This window comes from Aquarana catesbeiana, linkage group LG01, assembly GCF_042186555.1.
Source record: "Aquarana catesbeiana isolate 2022-GZ linkage group LG01, ASM4218655v1, whole genome shotgun sequence".
In the NCBI taxonomy this organism is placed as follows: Eukaryota; Metazoa; Chordata; class Amphibia; order Anura; family Ranidae; genus Aquarana; species Aquarana catesbeiana.
Window position 1 is genome coordinate 982,142,522 of NC_133324.1, and position 25,609 is coordinate 982,168,130.

Sequence of the window (25,609 nt, forward strand, 5' to 3'; positions counted from 1 at the left end):
TGTGCAGATATATCTAGCAGTTATAGATTTACAGAAAAAAAGTCTACAGTCTTCTAAAATGTCTTACCGTCACATAGGACATGAGGCTTGTACAAGTCCCAGAGTACATCCAACACATCCATCTTGTAATTAATAGGTGACCGAAAGCGTGTTAAATGATTTCCATCTCCTCCAATATTGAGGGGGATTACCTTTTGATCTAGAAGAAGACACAACACAGCACCTGATAAGGCTCCATAATGGACATCATGCACAGTTATGTCACATGTACTACCGTATTCCTGGATAGATTCTCTGGAGGCATTTCTGCTTTCCAAGGCAGGTGGACATATTTTAAAACATCCAAAGCAGAACACCTCTCAGAGGCATTGAGGGCCAACATGTCCCAGAACATCTGCCTGGCTTCAATAGAGAATTGTCGCCACTTTCTTGGTGACAAGGTCAGATCCTTCTGTGTTTGCCACCAAGCAAACTTCTGATACTTGAGGTCATGACTCCCTGCTTCTCTCCAGGGGAAGGACCCTGTCATAGCTGTGTATATCATGACCCCAAAGGCCCAGATGTCAATGTTCGGGTGCAGCAGCAACTTTTCCCCTTGTTTTAGGGTGCACAGTTCCGGAGCGGAGTATGGTATAAACCATGGCATAAAGGGCGCTTGAGTTCCCTGGAGCATTGTCAGTCCAAAATCTGCCAGTTTGACATTATTACATTCCATGTCCATGAGCAAAATGTTGTCCAGTTTAATGTCCCGATGGACCATTCCTTTGCTGTGCATAAAGTCCAAAGCATTCGCGATCTGTAGAACACAGCTCTTCACTATATCTTCCTTCAAACCAACCTATAGAAAAAAAATACAAAATTATTTACTAGACACCAACATGGCAAAATGTTACCCAACATATGAAACTCATCTTATCTCTTGCACAGGAAAGCAGAAGATACATTAGCTGCGTACACAAGGAGTATACTTAAATGAAACCTGCATGCAAAGTGCGAGCTTCTATTAATGGTGCAAGATCCATCTTAACCCACCTTACTCCATCCTTATTAACTTTGTTCACAACTGAGCGAGTCACATACCTAAAATAACAATCTTATGCTCATTATAGGTCCCACCAACTCACTGCATTGGGAGAGGATTCCTTAAACCTCAGAAATGCGTTAAAGGAGCAATGGATAGAAATTATAACTTTTTAAATATCATTCAATTTCTGATACAAACTTACCCTTTCCTTTACTATTGAGAGAAGATCTCCAGCTGGCGCCACCTCCTGGACAAAGACATAGTCACTGCTGGTATGGAAAACGATCTTGTGGGTTGCAATGATATTTGGATGGCTGCTGAGACTAAGAGACATTCCATATTCCATTAGGAAGTTGTCCTTTGGAGTTGTCTCCCTGCTCATCAGTTTTACAGCCACCAACTCATCTGTTGGAAAGAGGGAGAAAAAAAAGATAATTAGCATCATAAACCCAACAATGATGAAGCTCGCTAAAATCCTACTGAATTTAGTTAAAAGCTTGTGTAAATCTAAAGCACTGAATTATTAGGATCCATAATCATCACTTAAAAACTGGAAGTGAGGGGTTGCTTGGAAAACTTTAAAGAATGCTGCTCAAAGCATTGGAAATTTTCTGCAGCTGAACCATTCTGAGGATTCTTAGATATTGGATGTCATGCTCATATCTCAGTTTAGAAGTAGAGACCCTCTAGGCATCTGCTCAAACTTTCTTGATGTTTTGCGCTAAATAGAACTAAATCCCAAGAGGAGCCCCAGAACATTGACTATACTCTCTAAAGCCCCATACACACTATCAGATTTTATGCTGATTTTTTTCCTTCAGATTTACTAAAACCATATAATATGAGGTAAAACCTTAGGAGTTTCAATTTGTATGCAATCAGGCAGGCCCTTGCACTGGTTTTGGTAAATCTGAAGGCAAAAATAAGCAGAAAGTCTGAAAGTGTGTATGGGGCTTTAAGATCATACTTGCACATTATAGTAGACCTCCTCACTGTAGTTTTCCCTCCTCTAGTGATGCAAAGTCCCCTGATCACCACAGAAACTTTACCTGTTAGTTATTTTTTATTTAGATTTGTTCCACTAATTTAGAAACACAAATTATTAAAATAAAAATATTTTCTTTACATGAATGAAGCTACAAAGTTTACCTGAACCCCGATGTTTGGCCAGCAGAACCTTTCCATACGATCCACTCCGGAGCTCTTTAATGGGGTCAAAGAAGTCAGTCACCTCCATCATCCTCAGGTTTTCAGAGGTTTCAGAGATGAGCTCAAGGAGATTCTTTGCGGTGTTCTTGGTCACGTCCTCAATGTTAGAAGCCATTCTGGAATCACAACATCAGAAAATACAAATTAGCTTTATTTGACATGAATCTCTAAAAAACAGCATTAAACACAAGAGATACAATTATAATGTTTCAGCCATATCTGGAGTATGTTGTCCAGTTCTGGTCACCAGTCCTCAGGAAGGATGTGCTGGAACTGGAGAGAGTCCAGAGAAGGAAAACAAAGCTAATAAGGGGGCTGGAGGAACTCAGTTACAAGGAATGACTACAAATAATAAACATATTCTCTCTGGAGAAGAGGTGCTTAAGAGAAGATATGATGGCAATATAAAAAATCTCAGTGGTGATTCTAGCATAGGGGAGCACTATTCATTCTCAGGTAGCTTAAGAAGACACATGGCCATGTAATGAAATTGGAGGAGAAGCCATGTAAGCTTAAACTGCATAAGGGTTTCTCTATTGTCAGAGTGGTAAGGGATTGGAACTCCCTTCCACAATCGGTGTCAGCGGAGAGTGTTGATCATTTAAAAAAACTTAGAGGCACATAATAAAGAAAGTAATATATAGGGATATGGAAAGTGGTAGTGACAAACACAAAAACACACTCACATAGGTTGAGCTGGATGGACTGGTGTCTTCATTCAACCTTACTAACTATGTAACATCCCTCTGGATATGACCCAACATCTATTAATTGTAACCTTCATTAGATGGAAGGGTAGTACTGTAATTAAAGACAGTTATTTTAAGTTTTAAGGAAGGTATATGCTTACAGTTCTTTTTAAATACATTTTGGGCCTATAAAGATTGGCTTTTGTTCACAGCAAATGGGTATTGTATTCCTATATAAATCTATGGTAATGCAAACCCTACCTGAAGTAACCTTAAATTCACCTGTCATCATATTATATATATTATTTTAGAAGGGTCTCAAATGGACATCAAACTGATTCTATTTACATAAGACTTTAATCTGATGTTGGAGATGCATACAATTATAGATTATAAATACAAAGAGAGAGACAAAGAGAGAGACAGAGAGAGAGAGACAGAGAGACAGAGAGAGACAGAGACAGAGAGACAAACAGAGAGAGAGACAGAGACAGAGACAGAGAATGACACTGGGCAAAGGACCTAGAGCGCCATAATCCCAAACCAACACATGTCTACAACAAAGTAACAACTTTCTAGGATTTCACCCAGAGATATAAATTCAAAACATATACAAATCAAATCTACAAAAATATTTCCAAATGTATTAGTCACGTTTAATTTTATTTTTATGTTTTGAATTTATATCCCTGAGTGCCATCCTACAAAATCCCCATTTTTACTTTTCTTTAGTAAAGTAAAATGAATTACTAAAATCTCACATAGAGTCAAATACATGACTTCCTTATACTTTAGGCACAAATCCAATCCAAGAATTTGGATAAACAAAAAAGAACAGGTTAGAACATCTGTAAACTTTTTATTGCCATTTCCAATGTCAGTGGGAAGGTTTTCCCTCACTTCATATGTGTGGTCAACGAAAGCTCTTTAACCACTTGCCACCCGCCCACCATCAAATGACGCCTGGGTGGTGCGGCTCTCGTTCTTGGTGAAGAACACAATATTACAGCGCACACGTGCAAAAAAGACATTTACCTCCTGCAAGGCTTATTTAAAACAACTAGACATTTTCAAAAAACATTATCAAAAAATATGGGGATTTAGTCACACCATATTGCTATATTGCTATATGGTGCTTAAGCCCACCTACTGCAACAACATACCCCATGATTAGTGGGTCCTACACTATCCATAGACTGGGAGATCCTACTTCTCTGAACCATGGGAGACATACACTCCTCTATATGGGAGACACAGGTGGACACTAATATTTGCAAACAGTCTCCCCTGACAAATCAATCTTCTTACAAAATCTCAAAGTGCAAACACAATTTGAATTAATGTTTGCCATCAAAAATGCCAAACATGACCCATCCAGACTGTACTTACTGGGCATATATCGCATTTCCATCTACTCTCTCCACCAGATTTAGCCTATCAACAGATGTCAGGAAGGGGCTCAGTGATATTGTTTTGGTGTTCCCTAGATGTTAATCTTATTCTGATATTCAGTACTGTGTACCTTGTAGGATGTTAATATGATATCTGAAAGTCTTCTACTTACTCTCCCCTGTTTTTGTTTTGTAAAATTCCTTATTGCTCTTCTATCAAGAGTTATAAATGTACAAACTACTGAATAATGTATTTACTATACATATGTTTGCTCATGTATGTAATATGTATAGCTCTCTTTTATAATTCATATTAATTATATAATTATATGCTCTCTTTTATAATTCAAATACAAATTTATAGAAAAAAAAAATCTTTCAGACCCAACTAAAAATTGTAACTGTGTAAAAGACAACCTGAGAAGATCCCTTTCATTTTTCAAGGATACATGAACAAAGATGTAGTTGGGGAGATATCATATTCTGTGTCATCTCCAGTGATGGATACATATGACAGGTAAAAGCTGACAGAGATTACAAACCAAGAAATGGGTTTTGGTTGAAGATGATCTCTAAATTACAGCACTAGTAGAGAGCGGCTGGTTAGAATTTATGAACATTCAAGTTAGAGGTGCAAATGTCACTGGTATTGTAACAATAAGGCATAAGAGAAATTAAATAACACTCCCGTATAAATTAAAAACAAATCGTAATGGTGGAATTTGGAACCCAAACTACTATTAAAGAATTGGATTGTGCTTTCACACCCAACTGTGGGATCATGGAGATTATCAAATAACCTAAGATTTCACAGTTAAATTTTTACTTCATAGATATATGAAGACAGAATATTTCCATGTATGAGGTTGGTTATATTTAAAAAAAAAAAGTTTTGCAAGAGAATGTGGATTTCCAATCCATGTATGGATCTCTACTCTGACCATAAATGGCAGGAGAAATAAAAAAAATCAATCTAAATTGAAACGACATTAAAGAGTTTGCCTATTTAGCTCACTGCTAAGTTATAGGTTCCAGAGAGTAGACAACAGGTTCTAAAAGAAAGATCCTAATATTTTAGAGAAAACTATGACTAACCTGAGAAAATGAAGGTACAGATGGGATCTCACTGGGTCTTCACTAGTGGAATCTTTGTAGACTTCCCAACGTGTTAGTTCTTCTTGAAATAGTTGTGGGATGAAATAGTCAATAGAAATACAAACTCACTTTTGCTTCAAGTAAAAGTAAGATTGGTATGGACTGGATATACTGTATGTGAGGTTTATATGTGGGCAGGGAGTGGCTTTTGCTAATTGATGGGAGAATCCGATTGGCCAACACACAGGAGCTGCTGATTAACATATGACTGGAGACTTTGGAAAGAGATCTAGAAGGGTGGAGCAGGTAGGTCCATAACAATGGGGTTTGTTTATTCTGTTTTGTTGTATGGAGGGTTGAAACCTAAGCCTGAAAATAGGTAATCTGAAGGATTTTAATAACTATTATCTAATAAAAAATTATTATTATGTATTGAAAATTTAAAAAAAAAATCCACTACATTCCAAACATTCAAAAATGTTGAAATCAAATACATTGACACGCTTTAACTATAATTCTATGTTTTAAAATCATGTATAAAATATCTGTATTAGTAAACACATTCCTTCTTCCAGATATAGATCATAAATACAGTATACAATCATAAAAGTAGCATAGAACTATATTCATCTTGGAGACTAAAAAAAAGGGGGGACCAATATAAACTGCCATAAAATGTCGAAATTCTTTGTAAATGGGCCCTGAATTTGAAGTTATTATTTAAACAACAAAGACTCGATCACCAAAAGCTTCATGATGCTTTGCAGACTCTTGTGGTGTACACTAATCTTATACAAGCAGAGGATTTACATATAAAGTTTGAGGATAAAACACACGTTTCTGCTATGGTGCTGCATTACTAGTCATTTTTAGTAGAATGGAACTGATAAGAATCCCCCATGTGCTCCGACATTTATATGTTCATTGGAGAGATCTGAAGGAACTTTCCTTGAAATGATCATATTTGTATCTTTACTGTCACATTGTATTTTTTGTATTTTGTTTCCACAATCTGTCCATGTTACTCTAATGCCCCGTACACACGGTCAGGTCTTCCGACGGGAAAAGTCAGATCGGATTGTGTTGTCGGAAATTCCGATCGTGTGTGGGCTCCATCGGACTTTTTCCATCGGAATTTCAGACACACAAAGTTTGAGAGCAGGCTATAAAATTTTCTGACAGCAAAATCCGATTGGTTAAATTCCGATCGTGTTACACAAATCTGACGCACAAAGTGCCACGCATGCTCAGAATAAATTAAGAGACGAAATCTTTTGGCTACTGCCCCGTTTATAGTCCCAACGTACGTGTTGTACGTCACCGCATTCAGAATGATCGGATTTTCCGACAACTTTGTGCGACCGAGTGTATGCAAGACAAGTTTGAGTCAACATCCGTCTGAAAAAATCCATGGATTTTGTTGTCGGAATGTCCGATCAATGTCCGATCAATGTCCGATCGTGTGTACAGGGAATAAATGTTCACTTTGATATCACAAAACAAAAAATAGAGAGTGTGCCATTGTGGCAGACCCAGATCACATTGGGGGGCAAATTCTTTAAAAAGAAGAACATGACATGGGTAAAATGCATAGTACTTCTGTCTCAGTCTGATTTCATGGTTTCTGACATTGTGTTTGTTCGATCCCAGAATTCTCGAACAATCTCGGTGTAATTATTAAAGGTGTAAATTTCTTATAATCAGCAAAGTACAACAAGATGGGGACAGCGAATAAAAGGAAGACAAGCAATCACCATATCACAGTAACGTGAAACATAATAAAATACATTTCTTATATAGTACAATAATATAATAATAATAATAATAGTACAAGACACCATTATTCTGATTGCACAACTGCCATGATCACTAATGGGTGGGTGAGAAATGGACAGTTACCGCTCATATTTGGAACCAACCAATCATAAGATGGTAAATATGATAACAATTCATCAGTAGGATTGCACCCCATAAAAGCGGAAACGCACATGATTTGTGACCGAGGACCAAACACCCACACGCTGATACACTCCCTGGACGAATTTGAAGCTCGTAATTCTTTGGACATCTTCCCCTTTTTAACCATTTAAATACAGGGCACGTATACCCCCTTCCTGCCCAGACCAATTGTCAGCTTTCAGCTCTCTCACACTTTGAATGACAAATACTCAGTCATGCAACACTCTACCCATATGAAATTTGCATCCTTTTTCCACACAAATAGAGCTTTCTTTTGGTTGTATTTAATCACTAGTGGGTTTTTTATTTTTTGTGCTATAAATAAAAAAAGACCAAACATTTTGTGAAAAAATGTCTCTTTGTTTCTGTCATAAAATTTTGCAAATTAGTAATTTTTCTTCATAAATCTTGGCCAAAATTTACACTGCTACATATCTTTGGTAAGAACACCCCAAATTAATGGATATTATTTGGTCTTTGTGAAAGTTATAGAGTCTACAAGCAATGGTGCCAATCTCTGAAAATTGATCACACCTGATGTACTGAAGGGCCTATCTTATTTCTTGAGACCCTAACAAGTCAGGACAGTACAAATACCCCACAACCGACCCCTTTTTGGAAATTAGACATTCCAAGGTATTAAGTAAGTAGCATGGTGAGTTTTTTGAAGTTATAATTTTTTCCCACAATTCTTTGCAATTTTTTTTTACAAAATTGTCATATTAACAGGTTATTTCTCACACACAGCATATGCATACAACAAATTACACCCCAGAAAACATTCTACTCCTGAGTATAGAGATACCATATGTGTGAGACTTTTACACAGCCTGGCCACATACAGAGGCCCAACATTGAAGTAGCACCTTCAGGCATTTTAGGAGAATAAATTACACATCTCATTTCTCAACCACCTATTATACTTTTGAAGGCACTGGAGCAACAGCACAATGGAAATGCCAACAAAATGATCCCATTTTGGAAAGAAAACACCCCAACGTATAATCTGAGGCATAATGAGTCTTTTGAACGGTTCATTTTTTTTTGCCAGAAGTTTTTGGAAAATGTGTAAAAAAAAATGAAAACACATTTTTTTTACACAAAGTTGTCAATTTATAAGATGTCTCCAAAACATAGCATGTACAACCATGTGCCCCAATCTTGGAGAATTTTTTGGTTGGTTGCCTGTGTATTTTTCACAATTAAATATCTATAAGGAGTTGACATTGGATATTACGGACATAAATTAAGCTGTGGGATTGGACTGGACTACCGCTCAGCACCTGTGGAAACCACCCGGTGGGAAAGGCCCAGCACATTGGGACATCTCTTCAGGCTCCAGTCATCAGGATACTTCTCCAACAGGATCTAGGATCCAACAAGCCTTGTATGACCCCCCTGAATAAGGGCGGTCACTGGTTTTCTGGTAAGCCTCCTGTCTCTCTGTGGTGGTGGTCTCATGTGGTCAAGTCTATCTTATGTGCCACGATCTATGATGTTTACATTCCTTGTAATAGGAATAAAAGTGATCCATTTTTTTTGTAAAAGAACAGTGTAAAAATAAAAAAATTAAAAGGTAAAATAAGAAAGTTTTTTTTTTTAAACGCATCCTGTCCCGGCGACCTCGCGTGCAGAAGTGAACGCATACGTGAGTAGTGCCCGCATATTAAAACAGTGTTCAAACCACACATGTGAGGTATCGCCGCGATCGGTAGAGTGAGAGCAATAATTCTAGCCCTAGACCTCCTCGGTAACTCAAAACATGCAACCTGTAGAATTTTTTAAACGTCGCTTATGGAGATTTTTAAGGGTAAACGTTTGTCGCCATTCTACACGCGGGCACAATTTTGAAGCATGACATGTTGGATATCAATTTACTCAGTGTAGCATTATCTTTCACAATATAAAAAAAATGGGCTAATTTTACTGCTGTTTTATTTTTTTATTCAAGAAAGTGTCTTTTTTCCAAAAAAAGTGTGCTTTTAAGACCGCTGCGCTAATACGATGTGGCAGAAAGTGTTGCAACGACCGCCATTTTATTCTCTAGGGTGTTATATATAATATATATTTCTATATATATTTAATGTTCGGGGGTTCTAAGTAACTTTCAAGCAAAAAAAAACAGTTTTTAACACCAAATCTCAGAAGGAGGCTCGGTCCTTAAGTGGTTAATGAACCTTTTTCTCTCAAAATTGTAGGGATTGTATGTTACCGTTTATATTTTTAACCTCATCATTTACAGTGTGCAGGGCAGTTTATAAATCCATCATTTTCCCACATTATTTGTCTAAGCTGTGTGTTGAAGCCGTGTCTGGGTGAAATTGGGTATAGACCCACATTGCAACTAAATCGGCTATTGTGGTCCCAGGAAAATTGTCTATGGTCCACTCTTCTTTGAAGTTAGAACTTATTTCAAATTTGGTATATCTATCTTTTGGCTCCTCAAGATATATTTCTGTCCTTTCTTCTGGCCGGAGAAAGTCAGAAAGTTGTCTTATGAGCAACAAGAGATATTAATTTTTAATAGTTTCAGACACGGTTAAACACCCCCTTTTATAGTTGGTTGGGCTGTCCTGGGGTTATTTTACATTTTTAAGAGAAATAATTTTATTGTTGTGTTGATGTCTTTGATTATGTGATGAAATATTTATCACCAGAAATTCCAATTTTGTATGAAGTTGTTTAATTTATACTTGTATATTAATAAATTCTATATATTTATTAATTGATTAACAAACTCAGGAAATGATTGTGGTATACTACTGATTGTCTAAACAAAATTCATATTTTATTAAGTTATTTATTAGTTGCCGTAATAGGCTGGAGGCACTGCGAAACACTTTACTTTTATTCAGACACTACTTTTTTTTATAATTTACCATTTGCCAAAACACTAAATTTTTTATTTTATTAAAATTCCCCATATTTATTATCATCAAAATTCTATACCACACTCACAACAATGGCAGCCGGTTCAACAGAAGCCAGTCATTTGGCCGACTTCTTTCGGACGAGCATGCTGGAAAACCAGCAGCAGACCGGATCTCAATCAGCACTTTCAGCCAATGGCAGAGAGCCCTGACCGGAGTGTTCTGGTGGGGGGGCTGTACCCCCATCAGAACACAATAGCTCAGTGAGGGAGATCGCTCTACTAACATTGGATTGTTAGTACATGGGCTCTGGCCGGAGCTGTCAGATTTTTTTTTCTGTTCAATTCACAAAAAAACCCTAGTGGTGTATACCAGGCTTAAGGAGTATCTTTACATTTAGCATCACATACAAATTAATTGTTTTTATGTTTAAACCCTACAAAGTAGGTAAGTATGAGCTACAAAGCAGATGGAACACATGGTTTCCAAGTAATTACATTAAAACTTTTCACTAACAAGTTGAGATAATGCAAAGAAAAGAAGTAATTGTAAAATAAATAACACAAAAGGTAACCAAAAAACATAATATTTTTAAACTATTAGTCTGAGACTGGAATATTCAGTACACCTAAGGTGTTGAAGCATAGACATTTACCATAACAATACGATCTACCCTGAACAGTTTCAGTCTACACCCAACAAACAATATATAGAGGAGGAACTGAGAACAATGGTGACAGGATTCAGTAATTACAGGAAACAATCAAACAATTGTAGAGGTGATACCTCTACATACCTAGACAAACATTTGACAATGGATTCCAATTCCAACACCCAAAAAATAGTAGAGGTGATCACCTAGACAATGGCTTCAATTTCCACCAACCAACAATGATCTACCAATGGTAATCTTGATCAGCTTGAACCCCCACAATAATAACCTCCCATAAGCAGATCTAGAGGTTGTGGTGAAGGTATTGTCAGACTGGTATAACTTGTGGTAAAAGGATAAGACACTTAAGTGAAAGTCCATCCACAAGAACCTGCATATGGCAATCCAGCAATCTATTAATATACAATGTAATTATCAGTCATTGTATATTAGCCAGTCTAATAGAGTAGCTGGTTATTTCCTGCATTTCCTCCACATCTGGTCTATGACTCTCTATGCCTTGTTCAATAAGATCTGGTAGCATGGAGGTACACTGGTGAGGCCACCTCTTTATCTTGACACCCAAAAAAGGCTTTGGATTTTACCCATGTCAAGGGATTTATTAACTTCTTCAGTTAAAACAATTTGGCTCCCAATGTGATCTGGGTCTGTCACAATGGCACACGCTCTGTTTTCTGTATTGTGATGTCAAAGTGAACATTTAGAGTAAAGTGGGGCAGATTCCGGGAAACAAAATACAACAAGTACAACGTGACAGTGAAGATACAAAGATCATCATTTCAAGGAAAGTTCCTCCAGATCTCTCCAATGAACATATAAATGTCGGAGCACATGGGGGATTCTTAGAAGGTACATTCTACTAAAAAAAGACTAGTAATGCAGCCCTCAAACTTTATATCTAAATCTTCTACTTATATAAGAGTAGTGTACACCACAAGATTTTGCAAAGTATTTGGGAAGCTTTTGAAGTTTAAGAATCTTTGTTAAGCCTCGTTGTTTAAAGAACAACTTCAGATTCAGGGCCCATTAACAATGAAGAATTTCAACCTTTATCGATTATTGGTTTCCCCATTTTATAATTCTATATTAATTTGAAGATTGTATGCTGTATTTATTATTTATATCTGGAAGCATGTATGTGTTTAATTATACAGATGTTTTATACATGATCTTAAAAGTAAAACTCTAATAGCCTAGATCACAGTTATGTAGTGACTATTATGAGATCACTTTTTATAGTTCGTAGGCTTATAGCCTCTCGTTGGGTTCCACCCCACCATCGTACCCTTGGGGATTGGATTTGGGAAATGGACAAGCATGTAATGTTTTGAAAAATGTTTGAAAAATATACTTACATTTAATATAATGCTTCTTAAAAGTTTGTAAAGATATGAAGAAATTGGATAAATACATCACTTTCTAATCTCAATCTTAACATCTTCAATGCTGGGCACTTTTACCCCCTTCAGCCCAGGGCCAATTTTCAGCTTTCAGCGCTTTCACATTGTGAATGACAATTCCGCGGTCATATAACATTGTACCCACACTAAAGTATCATCATTTTCCTCACACAAATAGAACTTTCTTTTGGTGGTATTTAATCACCACTGGGTTTCTTGTTTTTTGCTAAATAAATGGAATACGTGAACATTTTGCAAAACATTTTGTTTCTGTTATAAAAATTTGCAAATAAATATTATTTCTTAATAAATTTAGGCCAAAATATATTATGCTACATTTGTGTGGTGAAAATAACCCAAATCAGTGTATATTATTTGATCTGTGGGAAACTTATGGGATATATCTGAAAAATCAATCAATCCTGAACTCTAAAAGGCCCAAAAATGCCAGGACAGTACAGATACCCCTCAACTGACCCTCTTTGGAAAGTAGACAGTCCAATGTATTTAGTAAGAGGCATGGAGAGTTTTTTGAAGTTGTAATTTTATGTTAAATATGATATATATATATATGGGACGGAAAGTATTCAGACCCCCTTAAATTTTTCACTCTTTGTTATATTGCAGCCATTTGCTAAAATCAATTAAGTTCATTTTTTTTCCTCATTAATGTACACACAGCACCCCATATTGACAGAAAAACACAGAATTGTTGACATTTTTGCAGGTTTATTAAAAAAGAAAAACTGAAATATCACATGGTCCTAAGTATTCAGACCCTTTGCTGTGACACTCATATATATAACTCAGGTGCTGTCCATTTCTTCTGATCATCCTTGAGATGGTTCTACACCTTCATTTGAGTCCAGCTGTGTTTGATTATACTGATTGGACTTGATTAGGAAAGCCACACACCTGTCTATATAAGACCTTACAGCTCACAGTGCATGTCAGAGCAAATGAGAATCATGAGGTCAAAGGAACTGCCTGAAGAGCTCAGAGACAGAATTGTGGCAAGACACAGATCTGGCCAAGGTTACAAAAAAAATTCTGCTGCACTTAAGGTTCCTAAGAGCACAGTGGCCTCCATAGTCCTTAAATGGAAGATGTTTGGGATGACCAGAACCCTTCCTCGAGCTGGCCGTCTGGCCAAACTGAGTATCGAAGGGAGAGCCTTGGTGAGAGAGGTAAAGAAGAACCCAAAGATCACTGTGGCTGAGCTCCAGAGATGCAGTCGGGAGATGGGAGCAAGTTGTAGAAAGTCAACAATCACTGCAGCCCTCCACCAGTCGGGGCTTTATGGCAGAGTGGCCCGATGGAAGCCTCTCCTCAGTGCAAGACACATGAAAACCGCATGGAGTTTGCTAAATATAATAATAGTATATATATATATATATATATATATAATATAAATATAATAATAATGTTATTTTTGTGTAATCTCCTCAAATATTTGGGGCTTTGGCTATATTATTCTGAAAAGACTCTTTAAACGCATAACCCGCTGGGTTGAATAAAAAAGGAAAAACTGGTGGTGTGTACCAGGCTTTAGACTGGAATATTCCACACACAGGATCGAGACACAAAATGTATAATAACAAATGTATCCACCCTGAATAGTTTGAGCCTACACACCCAACAGACAATAGACAGAAGATACAGAGAACTATAGAAATGGTGACACAGTGTGTACTGTAAAACACAACAAACAATAGCGGAGGAGACCCCCCAACCCAGGTGGACAATAGGAACAGTAAATATTGTCAGTTTGATGCTAATAACTACCACAACCAATTCAACTGACAGTGTTAGCGGGGTAGTAAGAAAATGCAGGTGATGAAACAAATAATAATACTATTATTAATATTATCATTAAATATTAATAAATAATATCAGTGATATCAGTCAGCACCCACTTTCCACCGTTCAGTAGGGGAAGGTCAGCAATGAAACTCACATCACAAACTGCAGGTGAAAAATAGTATATTGTACAAAAATTACAGTACAGTGAATAGCTTAGACAATACAATCACACTATAATAAGTTCGACAGAAAACTAACCAACAAGAATATCCCATATTAGCACTCCGAGGAGATTGAACATTCGCTGGTCTCTATGTGTAGGTCAGGTCTCTCTCTTCCATTCTTATCATTGAAGACTCTACCTATTGGTCTAAAGACAACAATCATATCTGTCCCATGAAAGTGATTGGATGACAACCCAAGACCCTTTGATGTGATGGATATCCAATATTAATTAAGATCTCTCCCTGGTATTCAGATTTATATTGAAAATTGTTTGTAAAGTTACAAAAAAAAGACCCAGCTCCATTCAGTTCAACTAATGTGTGTGACTTTTATTCTCTAACAGTTTCCATAGCCCGGTATATTCTGATTCTGAAGAAGACATGTAGAAATGTTTTTTTAAGTTGTCAACACTCTCTGTCAGTATCACTTCCTGGAGAGAAAGTTTCACATTTTTATCACTCTAAAAGTAAAGAATCCTTTCTTCACTCTAAGGCAGTGGTTCTCAACTCCTGTCCTCAGGACCCACTAACAGGTCAGATTTTAGGTATTACCTTGGGGGGATGCAGACTAGAATATTGCAATCATTGAGCTGCAAATTTCAGTTATCTTGCAAACCTGGCCCATTAGTGGGTCCTGAGGACAGGAGTTGAGAACCACCGCTCTAAGGTTAAACATCCTTTCTTCTAACCTCAAATTATGGCCAAGTGTCCTCTTCAGGGACCTTAAAGTAAACAATTTACCATAATTACTGGAGTCACCTATGATATATTTGTACATTGTAATCATATCTCCTCTTATGCGCCTCTTCTCATAAGTGAATAACTAATCTATGCCATCAATCCTCATAGCTGATCTCCCCCATCCCCCATAGATGAGCTCCTCTATCCCTATAGCTGAGCTCTTAAATCTCCCATAGCTGAACTCCTCCACCCCCCATAGCTGAGCTCTTCCATCTCCCATAACTGAGTTCCTTCATCTCCCATAGCTGAGCCCCTCCAACCCTCGCCCCTTATTCATTTATTAAGAAATTTTTTGTAAGATTTTTAAGGTGGACAATCTCTCAACAAATGTCAATACACATGCGTACATTAAAATCCAATCTTTTATTGAAATGTAACCACTAAACAAGAAGTGGCTGGTATTAAAAAAAAAAGGGCAACGATAGTGTAGCCATTATTAAAATCAACATACACAACATCTACCCTCTATGAACACAAACCTTAAAAACCATCCACATCATCATAATATGACAGATCTAACCACCCCGGGGGGTCAACAATGATTCTTATAACACCCTAGTTTTGAGTATTTGAAAATGTTGTGTAGCAATGTGTTTCTTGTATTCTAATTTTAGCCCTACTTTTCCCTATCTTTTTTTAATGTAGAGCTAACTGGAACACCTGTAATAAGCTCCAGGTCATGACATCTCTTGCAAATATAAGTTTGTTAAGCTTTATCTTCTGAAATGACACAACGACTCAGACACTCCAAGACGCCCCACGTGATTCTAAACATTGGCCTGTCAGTTGGTCTGTTAGCATATCAAAGCAGCCGGACATCATGGAGACAACATTGCCTATTACCTGGCTTCCACCTATTCACCTGCGTCTGAAGACAAAGGGTGACCCTAATTATGATGGGCAACATTTGGCTTTCACATAATAATCAAGGAACTAACAGGAGAGCCTTTGTCTTTCTTCAGAGACAGTTGTTGGTCTTGTAAAAAAGTTCTTCACACATCCATACTTAGGTCCATATCCCATATAAACCCATATTAATAGATAAATCTAATTTATTCCCTACAAATACTGACTTTACTGGACAATGACATTGCTTAAAGTGCACCTCAAAAGGCAATCTAAACTTTTAATAACAAAACAAAAAAAATTCAAACCTCTATCTGATTCACTGATTACATATAAAAAGATATATACCCTAGAACATATTATTCATGCACAGAAAGATAAAAAAAACTGTCATTGACTCCCCTAACACACCCCTCCCCCAGCAACCGGTGGGAGAGTAGAGGAGGGAAGTTCAGCAACGTTGGGGAAGGCAGAAGAGGATCGGTGTCTGCAATAAGGTAGTACAGCCATCCCTCCTGCTAGTAAAGGCCCCTGTTATGAACTGATGAGGCTGAGTCCCGGTACAGGAGGGTCGGCCGTACTGCCTTATCAGTGAGCCTGGTTGAACATATACCTTGCAGTAGTGATTAATGACACATATATAGAGCATTGTCCCATAAATGTCTACTGCATGCTTTCCGTGTATCTCCCTCTAGTGGAGGCCATTTTTTAGTAGCTCAATCAATCTCCACAAATAGTACAACCACATGTGTGCTCCTTTCCACTAATTATCTGTGAAATATTTACCAAAGAACTAATTTCTCTAAACTTCTATCAGTGGCAAAAAAAAACAGTGGAGACTTCTCATACTAACTGTGTGGATGAGCAAATTTCCCCATGTCCACCCACTGCTTGTATAAGATTCATGGACACCACAAGAGTCTTTTAGAGAGTTTTGAGCATCTTTGTTTAAGACTTTGAAAAGTAACCAGTAAGTTCCGGGACCCATTTACACCTAGATATCCCACAATGGTTTAGGAAGCCAATTGATATACGGTATATTACCTACTTTATAGTTTCTGAGGTGGATAGAGTTTAGTGTTGAATTTTGTAGAATCAATATATATATATATATATATACACACACACACACATATACACACACACACACACACACACACACTGTATGTATATTTATTTTATTATTATTTTATTAAATTAAATACTCAATTGCATAATATTTATTGCAAATAATGATCCATTATATATTATATAAAATATACTATTGGTTAGAATACTAAGACATTTTATACATTACCTTTAGAAATCTCAGCACCTAGAAACTGGTTTCCTTAATTAAATCATTTGAAATTAGTTTCAGGGTAACTTTCCCGCCCTCAACACACTGGAACAGTATAAACAAACCCCATTCTTATGGACCTATTGGCCACACCCTCCTAGAGCTCAACCCAAAGTCTCCAGACACACATATAGACCTCCAGTTCTTACTCAATGAAACTCATTTTGCTTGTAGCAAAAGTGATTTATTTTCTCCATTGACCACTTCCCACCGGAATAGCTTTGGAGAAGACCATATAGACTTCCTCAGTGATACCAACTTGGAGACATCTTATATCTTCATTGTTTAAGGTAAGTCATACAGAACCCCAAGGATCTATAGACCTGATAGTTTTATGCTTTAAAAAGCTGGGATTTTTCTCTGATTGAGGAGATGTATTTAGCAGGAAATGGAATAGTAAAAACATTTTAATATTCTAAAGGGCCTTTTATTTTAGAGATGGATATATTGACTGAATATCCCCATTATTTTACAATATTTTATTTTAAAAATATTTCAACCTCATGCTTTACATTCAGATGTTCATTCTTCATGTACCGTCAAAAGTAAATTAAACAGTTTAATTTTAGGTTGTTCTAATTTTTGCCATTCCTGTAAATTTTGCTATTCCTCTCTGTCTTTTTTTGGACATAGCAAGTATTTTTCCTATTCTCTTAATTTTCACTTTCACCATATTTTACAATGACAACCTAACAATACAGATGTCTTAGCAGAAAGTTAAGTAGAAAAAAAATATAAAACTTTTTGTTTTTATTGTTCCCTGAATTAAAATGATTTACATTATTTTTTCCTTTGTTCACTTGCCTGTTGTGGTCCTTCATATGGGATTAGATTATTTTCTTTTGTAAAGAGATCCATAGATTGATTGATTGAATATCCACATTATTTTGCAATATTTTGATTTTAGAACCCAACCAACCTCATACATTACATTCAGATTTTCTATCTTCATGTCCCCTTGAAATAAAATTAAACAGCTCCATCTTAGGATGTCTGTTAGATGGTAGATTAGCAGTTGCATGTTAAATGCAATTCAAAATCAAAAGTTTTTCATCTTTCACCATATGTTACAATGACAACCTAACAATACAGAAATCTTAGCAGAAAGTTAAAAAGAAAACTTTTTTGTTTTTAATGTTCCCTAAATGTAAATTATTTAAATTATTTTCCTTTTTTTTCACTTCGCCTGTTGCGGCTCTACAAGTGGGATTAGATTATTTTCTTTTGATTAGAGATCCATATATATTGATTGAATATCCACATTATTTTTGCAATATTTTGTTTTTAGAATCCAACCAGCCTCATGCATTATACTCAGATGTTCTTTCTTCATGTACCCTTGAAATAACATTAAACAGTTCCATCTTAAGTTGTCTGTTAGATTGTATATTAGCAACTGCATGTTCACCATCAAAAGTTCTCTGTCTTTTTTGTACTTCCAAGTGTTTTCCCAATTTCACCCCAGACAAAGGTTTTAATGTTGAAAAAAATGTATAAAAACCGCACTATGAGAACTAAAAACTAAATTAGGAAGGTGATGGCAAGATGATTAACACCCAACCATCACTTAGGGAGCAGCAATGAATATGTACAGCATCAATACACACACAAAAGGAAAAAATTAAAAATCGCGCTGCCCTTAAACATTATTAGATAGTGAGTATGACATCTATATATAAACCTACGTGATAAATGACATCTATATATAAACCTACGTGATAAGTGTTACATGTGTATATATGAACCAAGACCAATAGATAACAAACAGGGAAATGAATATACCATGCCGGTAATATTAAACAATAATAAAATTGAATTGTCTATCGATCACTGGTCATTTGTCATTGTACACGTTAAATGTCATTTTTATTATTGTTTAATATTACCGGCATGGTATATTCATTTCCCTGTTTGTTATCTATTGGTCTTGGTTCATATATACACATGTAACACTTATCACGTAGGTTTATATATAGATGTCATACTCACTATCTAATAATGTTTAAGGGCAGCGCGATTTTTAAAGGTTTTAATGTTCCCTTAATTTAAATTATTTTTCTTTATTTCACTTGCCTGTTACTGCCCTACAAGTGGGATTGAATGTGTTTTTTTAATTTATTTTTTTAGAGATCTGTATATTAATTGAATATTCAGGATCTTTTTTTAGCATATAACCACCCCCATGCATACATTGAGGTGTTCTTTCTTCATGTATTCTTGAAATAAAATGAAACAGAAGTGGGGACAGTGGCGTTTTAGCAGCACAGTGGCTGCAACTGATGATCTTTTTTCAAAAAGTGGGGCTGAGTGAGGTTGTGGCTGTATTTTTTATTACAGAGCACACCGCATTACAGCACCTAGATAGCACTAGTGTATTTAACTGCTTGAGGGGCTTATTTTGGGCCTATCTGGTTCACATGTATGTGTTTTGGTGGCCCACATTTGCGCAGGCAAAGCAGCCTATTCATTTGAATGGGCTGCCATGACTGCATTTCCTGCAAAAAAAATGTGCATGCATCATGTAATAGGCTGAGCACACCTATGCCCACCAAGCAGTGAAATACAGCACTGTCTGTCCATTCTGCTTTTGCACCATGTGACTTACCTGCAGTTCCTGCACCGGCAAACTTCCTGCATTTTTTAGATGTTTAGGCCACTCTTTTAAAAACACAGTGCGTTTGTGTGTGCAGGAACTGCAGGTAAGTTGCATTGTGCAAAAGCAGAATGGATTTCAAGGCCACTGCATTTGTAAAATGCTGAATGAACATTTTTTTCTGCAGGAAACGCAGGCATGGCAGCCCATTCAAATGAATAGTCTGCTGTGCCTGCCCAAATGTGGGCCGTCAAAACACATACATGTGAATGTGTGATGTGACAATGGCTTCAATGTAATTGGGGTGCTGTGATGTGTAAAGGGGAACGATGACATGAAGGGGACTCTAATGTAATGGGGGCACTGTGATGTGTAAAGGGGCACTATAATGTGGAAATGTCTGTAATGTAATGGAGTGCTGTGACATGAAAGGGAACTGGGGACACCGTGGGACTGCTGTGTGTTTTTTTTAGATAATTCTGTGTGTGTCTGTTTTTTTGAGATGTTGGGTTGAAGAGCAAAATTGCATTGGGGGGCAAAAAAAATGTGCCCAAATGTTTAATAACCACATTAAAGACAGCCCTGACTGTAATCTATGCCATCAATTCTCATAGCTGATCTCCTCCATCCCCTATATATGAGCTCCTCCATCCCCTATAGATGAGCACCAATATCCCCATAGCTAAGCTCCTCCATCCCCCGTGGCTGAGCTCTTCCATTTCCCATAGCTGTACTCCTCTATGTCCCATGGCTGAGCTCCTCCATTCCCCTATGGCTGTTCTGGAGTATTTCTGACTATGACTATTTCTGAATATCTTTGAATATTTTTGAATGTTTTCAAATATTTTGAAAAATAATAGAACAATTTTGAATATTTTTGAAACCTAGAGGATAATGTATGAATTATGTGTATGTTGTTACTATTTAGTATGGTAACTTGGCCTAGGTTTGCATGTTTGTTTTTCTCCCCTTTCTTTTCTTAGTGGTTTTTGTTATTAGAGGTTTATTTTTTTGTAAAAATGTTTAAAATAAAAAAATAAATAAAAACAATTAAAACAAACTTTACATGGCTAAAGTGGGCCAATGTATTTTACTTCAGAATGTTTGGAATATAGCGGTTGATAAAAACGTTCATTACATAATATTTATTACAATCAGTAAGATTACTTGGTTTCAGGCTGAGGTTTCAACCCTCCACACAACAAAACAGAATACACAAACCCCATTGATATGGACCTACCTGCCCCACCCTTCTCAATCTCTTTCCAAACTCTCCAGTCTTATGGTAATCAGCAGCTCCTGTGTGCTGGCCAATCAGAATCTCCCATCAATTAGCAAAAGCCACTCTCTTCTCCCATATAAACCCCACATATATCCAGCCTTACTTCCACTTATCTTACTATTACTTGAAGCAAAAGTGAGTTTATTTTTCCATTGACTACTTCATATTGCAACTATTCCAAGAAAAATTGACAAGTTGGGAAGTCTGCAAAGATTCCATTAGTGAAGACCGAGTGGGAAACCATCTGCACCTTCATTTTCTAAGGTTTGTCCTTTAGAGCAGTATAGTTATTCCCTCTAAAATTATAGTATTTTTCTTTTTGAACCTGCAGTCTACAGATAACTTAGCATTGAGATAAATAAACAAACTCTTTAATGTTCTTTAAATTTGAATAGATTTTTCTTATTTCACTTGCCATGTATGGTCAGAGTAGAGATCCATCTATGGCTATTTTACAACACTGGCTGTTAGTGTATTGTATGGTTCTTGGTGTAGATGTTCAGGGGCCACCACCACCTATTGACACATAGGTGTAAATATGCTACTTGATATTTTTTACTTGATTTTATGACTTTTCAAAAACAAAATTTTTATTTTTATTTCTATGAGTGTTGTGTGCCAATAAAGTCCATGGACTGCAGTCCAAAACTGAATACTTTTTTTGTTTCATTAAATCTATATTGATTTTTATTATTTCACTTGCCATTTATGGTCAGTAGAGATCCATATACAGATTGGAAATGCACAATATGTTGCAATACTTATTTTTTTAATACAACCAACCTGATACATGGAGATGATCTGTCTTCATATATCTATGAAGTAAAATTAAAATGTGAAATCTTAGACTGTCTGATAATTCCATGATCCATCAGTTGGGTGTGAAAGCACAATCCAATTTTTTTTAGTATATATTTTTTTTAATAGTACTTTGGGTTCCAAATTCCACCATTCCAATTTGTTTTTAATTTACACAAAAGTGGTCTAATTTCTCTTATGCCTTATTGTTACAATACCAGTGACATTCACACCTCTATTTGTGACTAGAATGTTGGTCATTCTAACCAGCCGATCTCTACAAGTCTTGTAGTTTAGAGATCAGCTTCAGCCAAAACCCATTTCTTGGTTTGTAATCTCTGTCAGCTTTATTTTTATTAAATTCTCATTTAATAAAGAAAAAAAGATGCAAAAACAGAAAGAGAAATAGAAGATAAAATGGGAGAATACAAAAACCCTTCAGTATCAATATTTCCTCTTTCTTAAACATAACCATGTATAAAGTCTAATCCTATGTATTTCTATACATGCCTATATATCTTTCCTCCCGTCTTATATAAATACTAATATCATTATTTTTCCTAAAACTCTATTGGACTCCCTTAAAACATAAATCTCAAAATCTCTGTCTGCTTTTAATTGTCATGTGTCCATGTTGGTGAGACTTCATTGGTAACCACACAGAATATGTCATCTCCCCAACCGGGACCCATATGGTTATAAAATTCTGACCCTAGATGCTGGGCAATATTCAGAGGGATATTTAATGCTTTTTTGTTGTTGTGATTCTAGAATGGCTTCTAACATCCATGAAGTTACCAAGAACACCGCAAGACATGTCATCCAACTCATCACCCAGATGTCCGAAAATCTGAAGATGATGGAGGTTTCAGAGCATTTTGATCCCATCCAAGAACTTGGGTCGGGGTCATATGGAAAGGTCCTTCTGGCCAAATATCGGGGTTCAGGTAAATGTTATAGCCTAATTCATGTAAGGACATTCATTTCTTAGTATTAGTCGTGCTTTTGAATCATATTAATTGAATGGAACTAGTGTAACAAAACTTTTAAAAAATGCTAAATTGCCAGCAGGTAGAAGAGACTTGTATGTTTGTTCTGGAAAAAAAATGCAGAGTCTGACATCCAAGATCCAAGAATCAATAGAATTGCTTATCTGTAGACAATCAGTAGGTCAACTTTGAAGCCACGTGTACACACAATTTGTTTAGCTTGTGAATATTATCCTGAGCATTGTGTACAGGAAACAATCACAAAGCATTAACCTTGCTTTAAGCAGCGTTATTTTAAGTTCCTAAAGCTGCTTCCAAGTACCTTTTCAAAGTAAGTTCTTAAAGCATCCATCACTTCCAGTTTTAGGGTGATGATTATGTAACTTAATTAATGTCACTGCTGTAGATTTAATCAAGCATTTAGCACACTTTAAAAGGCTTTTAGCAAGTTTCTGCATCTGTTTATGTTACTAATTCTCTTTTCTCTCTCTCTGTTTGACAGGTCAGTTAGTGGCTGTGAAGCTGCTTAGCAAACAGAAGGTCCCAATGGACAACTTCCTGGTTGAATATGGGATGTCTATCAGCCTCAGTGGCCATCCCAACATCATCACGACCCATGAAATTGCCTTTCATACAAACAGAGACTACGTGTTTGTCCAGGAGGTGGCGACAGCTGGAACTCTACATTCCTTAATACAGCCAAATGTAAGTTTGTATGAAAAATGAATAATCCTTACATTAAGAAAATATTTCATCTCTGCTCTCAATATCTTTAAAGTATTTCTGAGGTTTAAAGACTCCCCACTCATTACAGTGAGTTGGGTCGGATATTGTATCATTTGATTTATAGGCTTGATTTTAGATATGTAATGTTCTCAGCTGTGAAGTAAGGTTAAGAAAGATAGTCCTGGATCTTGCACCATCAATGGTGATTCTCATATCTGTATACCAACAGGTTTCCTTTAAGCATCCTTTCAAGTGTATTGAGCTAATATTCTATGTCCCTGTATGATGGATAAGATAGGCTTCTTATTTGATTACATTTTGCCATGGTGGTGTCTAGTAACTAATTTCGTCCTGTTTTCTTCTTGTTATAGGTTGGTTTACATGAAGAGACAGTAAAGAAGTGCGTTCCTCAGATAGCCAGTGCATTGCAATACATGCACAACAAAGGGATGGTCCACTGTGATATCAAGCCAGACAATATCCTGCTAATGGACTTTGAATGTAATGTTATCAAAGTGGCAGACTTTGGACTGGCAAGGCTCCAGGGAACTGAAGCACCATCCTTGTCCGGGTTCATACCCTACACAGCTCCGGAACAGTGTAACTTGAAACCAGGAGAACAATTACTTCTACACCCGAGCATTGATATCTGGGCCTTTGGGGTCATGGTTTACATCGCTATGACTGGATACTTTCCTTGGCTAGGAGCAGAGGTTCATGATCCAATGTACAGAGAATTTGCTTGGTGGCAAGTCAGAAAGGATCTGACCTTAGCACCGGAAAAGTGGATGAAATTCTCTCTTGATGCCAGGAAAATGTTCTGGGACCTTTTGGCCCTCAATGCATCCGAGAGGTGCTCAGCCATGGACATTCTAATATATCTTCATGTACCATGGAAAACAGAAAATTATACAAGGAGCACTGCAATACATATGGCCTACAGAGAACATGATGTACATTCCGGAGCTGCAGCAAGTGCCGCCTTGTGTCTTCTACCTGATCACGAGACAACTTCACTTTCCATAGGAGCTGAGGTGGAAATTTCATAAAAAATTTTGATCACCTGGTAATCAAGGGACCAAATTGCTGAATGAACGCTGGGGATTTGTAAAAGTGACATAGTTGGAAGGTAAGAACGTAGAAATCGTAGAACACTGTTGATTTTTTTGCTCACGTGATTGCTTATCTACAGTATTGTTTTTTTAGGAATTATGGATCAAAGCATCATAAAACTGTAAGATGGCCCTGGAAGTGATATGTTTCAGGAAAAAAAAAAAAAAAATCATAGTGTAGGCAAAACTCTATATGATAGGTAGGGTATAGTCAAACGTTAGGTCCGAGCATAAGTTCAAATTGAACATTCTCGGTTTGGCTGTTTTATAGAAGATCTGAAGTTTAAGGATATTTGGCTGGAATTCCTCCCACCAAAATGTCCCCCAATGCATTTCTTTAGCTAACACTGGCTAAGGTCATATACTTGACCTCTAGTCAGGTGCAAGATTCCAGCCAATGTTGGATCACAGAATAATTTCAGCCCACACACTGTAAGGGCTGACTTTGCAGCACCCTTTTGTCAGTGTGTTGGTGAATTTAGTGTGAGTGAAGGACAACTGACATTTGTTAAAGTGATTGTAAACCCTTACAATCCACTTTGTACTACAGGTAAGCCTATAATAAGGCCTAGAATAAGGCTTACCTGTAGCTACCCTGGATATCTCCTAAACCTGCACAGTTTAGGAGTTATCCCCAGTATCAGCATGTGCCGACATCATCGGCACATGAGCATTGAAACAATGGCACGTTTGTGCCGTTGCTTCAGCTAGTGTGCCGTTACTGGCGGCTCCCACGTGCATGTGCGGGAGTGACGTCATTGTGGCTTAGGCCAATCACAGCGCCAGAGCCCGTGCGATACCTGGAAATAACTCCTGGAGCGATGTCACCGGCCGGAGCTGTGTACT

At 36.9% G+C, this 25,609-nt stretch overlaps 2 protein-coding genes across 2 annotated transcripts; one reads left to right on the forward strand and one right to left on the reverse strand.

Moving 5' to 3' along the window:
- Positions 1 to 256: 256 nt before the first annotated feature.
- LOC141129086 (serine/threonine-protein kinase SBK1-like) lies at positions 257 to 2,348 on the reverse strand. Its single transcript, XM_073616863.1, has 3 exons — positions 2,174 to 2,348; positions 1,227 to 1,429; positions 257 to 838 (listed from the first exon to the last, which is right to left on the reverse strand). Exons 1-3 carry the CDS (start codon positions 2,346 to 2,348, stop codon positions 257 to 259), a joined length of 960 nt encoding a protein of 319 aa, XP_073472964.1.
- A 2,414-nt stretch (positions 2,349 to 4,762) lies between these two features.
- LOC141129089 (serine/threonine-protein kinase SBK1-like) lies at positions 4,763 to 24,700 on the forward strand. The gene is made up of 4 exons (XM_073616877.1): positions 4,763 to 4,830; positions 22,708 to 22,883; positions 23,428 to 23,630; positions 24,023 to 24,700. The coding sequence occupies exons 1-4, from the start codon at positions 4,763 to 4,765 to the stop codon at positions 24,698 to 24,700; spliced, it is 1,125 nt and encodes a 374-aa protein (XP_073472978.1).
- The last annotated feature ends 909 nt before the right edge of the window (positions 24,701 to 25,609 follow it).

Excerpts from the sequence above, each read along its gene's own strand:
- LOC141129086 (XM_073616863.1), bottom strand. The coding sequence starts at position 2,348 with ATGGCTTCTAACATTGAGGACGTGACCAAGAACACCGCAAAGAATCTC. Across the intron at positions 1,430-2,173 it reads GGCCAAACATCGGGGTTCAG|ATGAGTTGGTGGCTGTAAAA; the intron begins GTAAACTTTGTA and ends TCTTTCCAACAG. Across the intron at positions 839-1,226 it reads TCTCAATAGTAAAGGAAAGG|GTTGGTTTGAAGGAAGATAT; the intron begins GTAAGTTTGTAT and ends TTTTTTCTATAG.
- LOC141129089 (XM_073616877.1), top strand. The coding sequence starts at position 4,763 with ATGAACAAAGATGTAGTTGGGGAGATATCATATTCTGTGTCATCTCCA. Across the intron at positions 22,884-23,427 it reads GGCCAAATATCGGGGTTCAG|GTCAGTTAGTGGCTGTGAAG; the intron begins GTAAATGTTATA and ends TCTGTTTGACAG. Across the intron at positions 23,631-24,022 it reads ATTCCTTAATACAGCCAAAT|GTTGGTTTACATGAAGAGAC; the intron begins GTAAGTTTGTAT and ends TTCTTGTTATAG.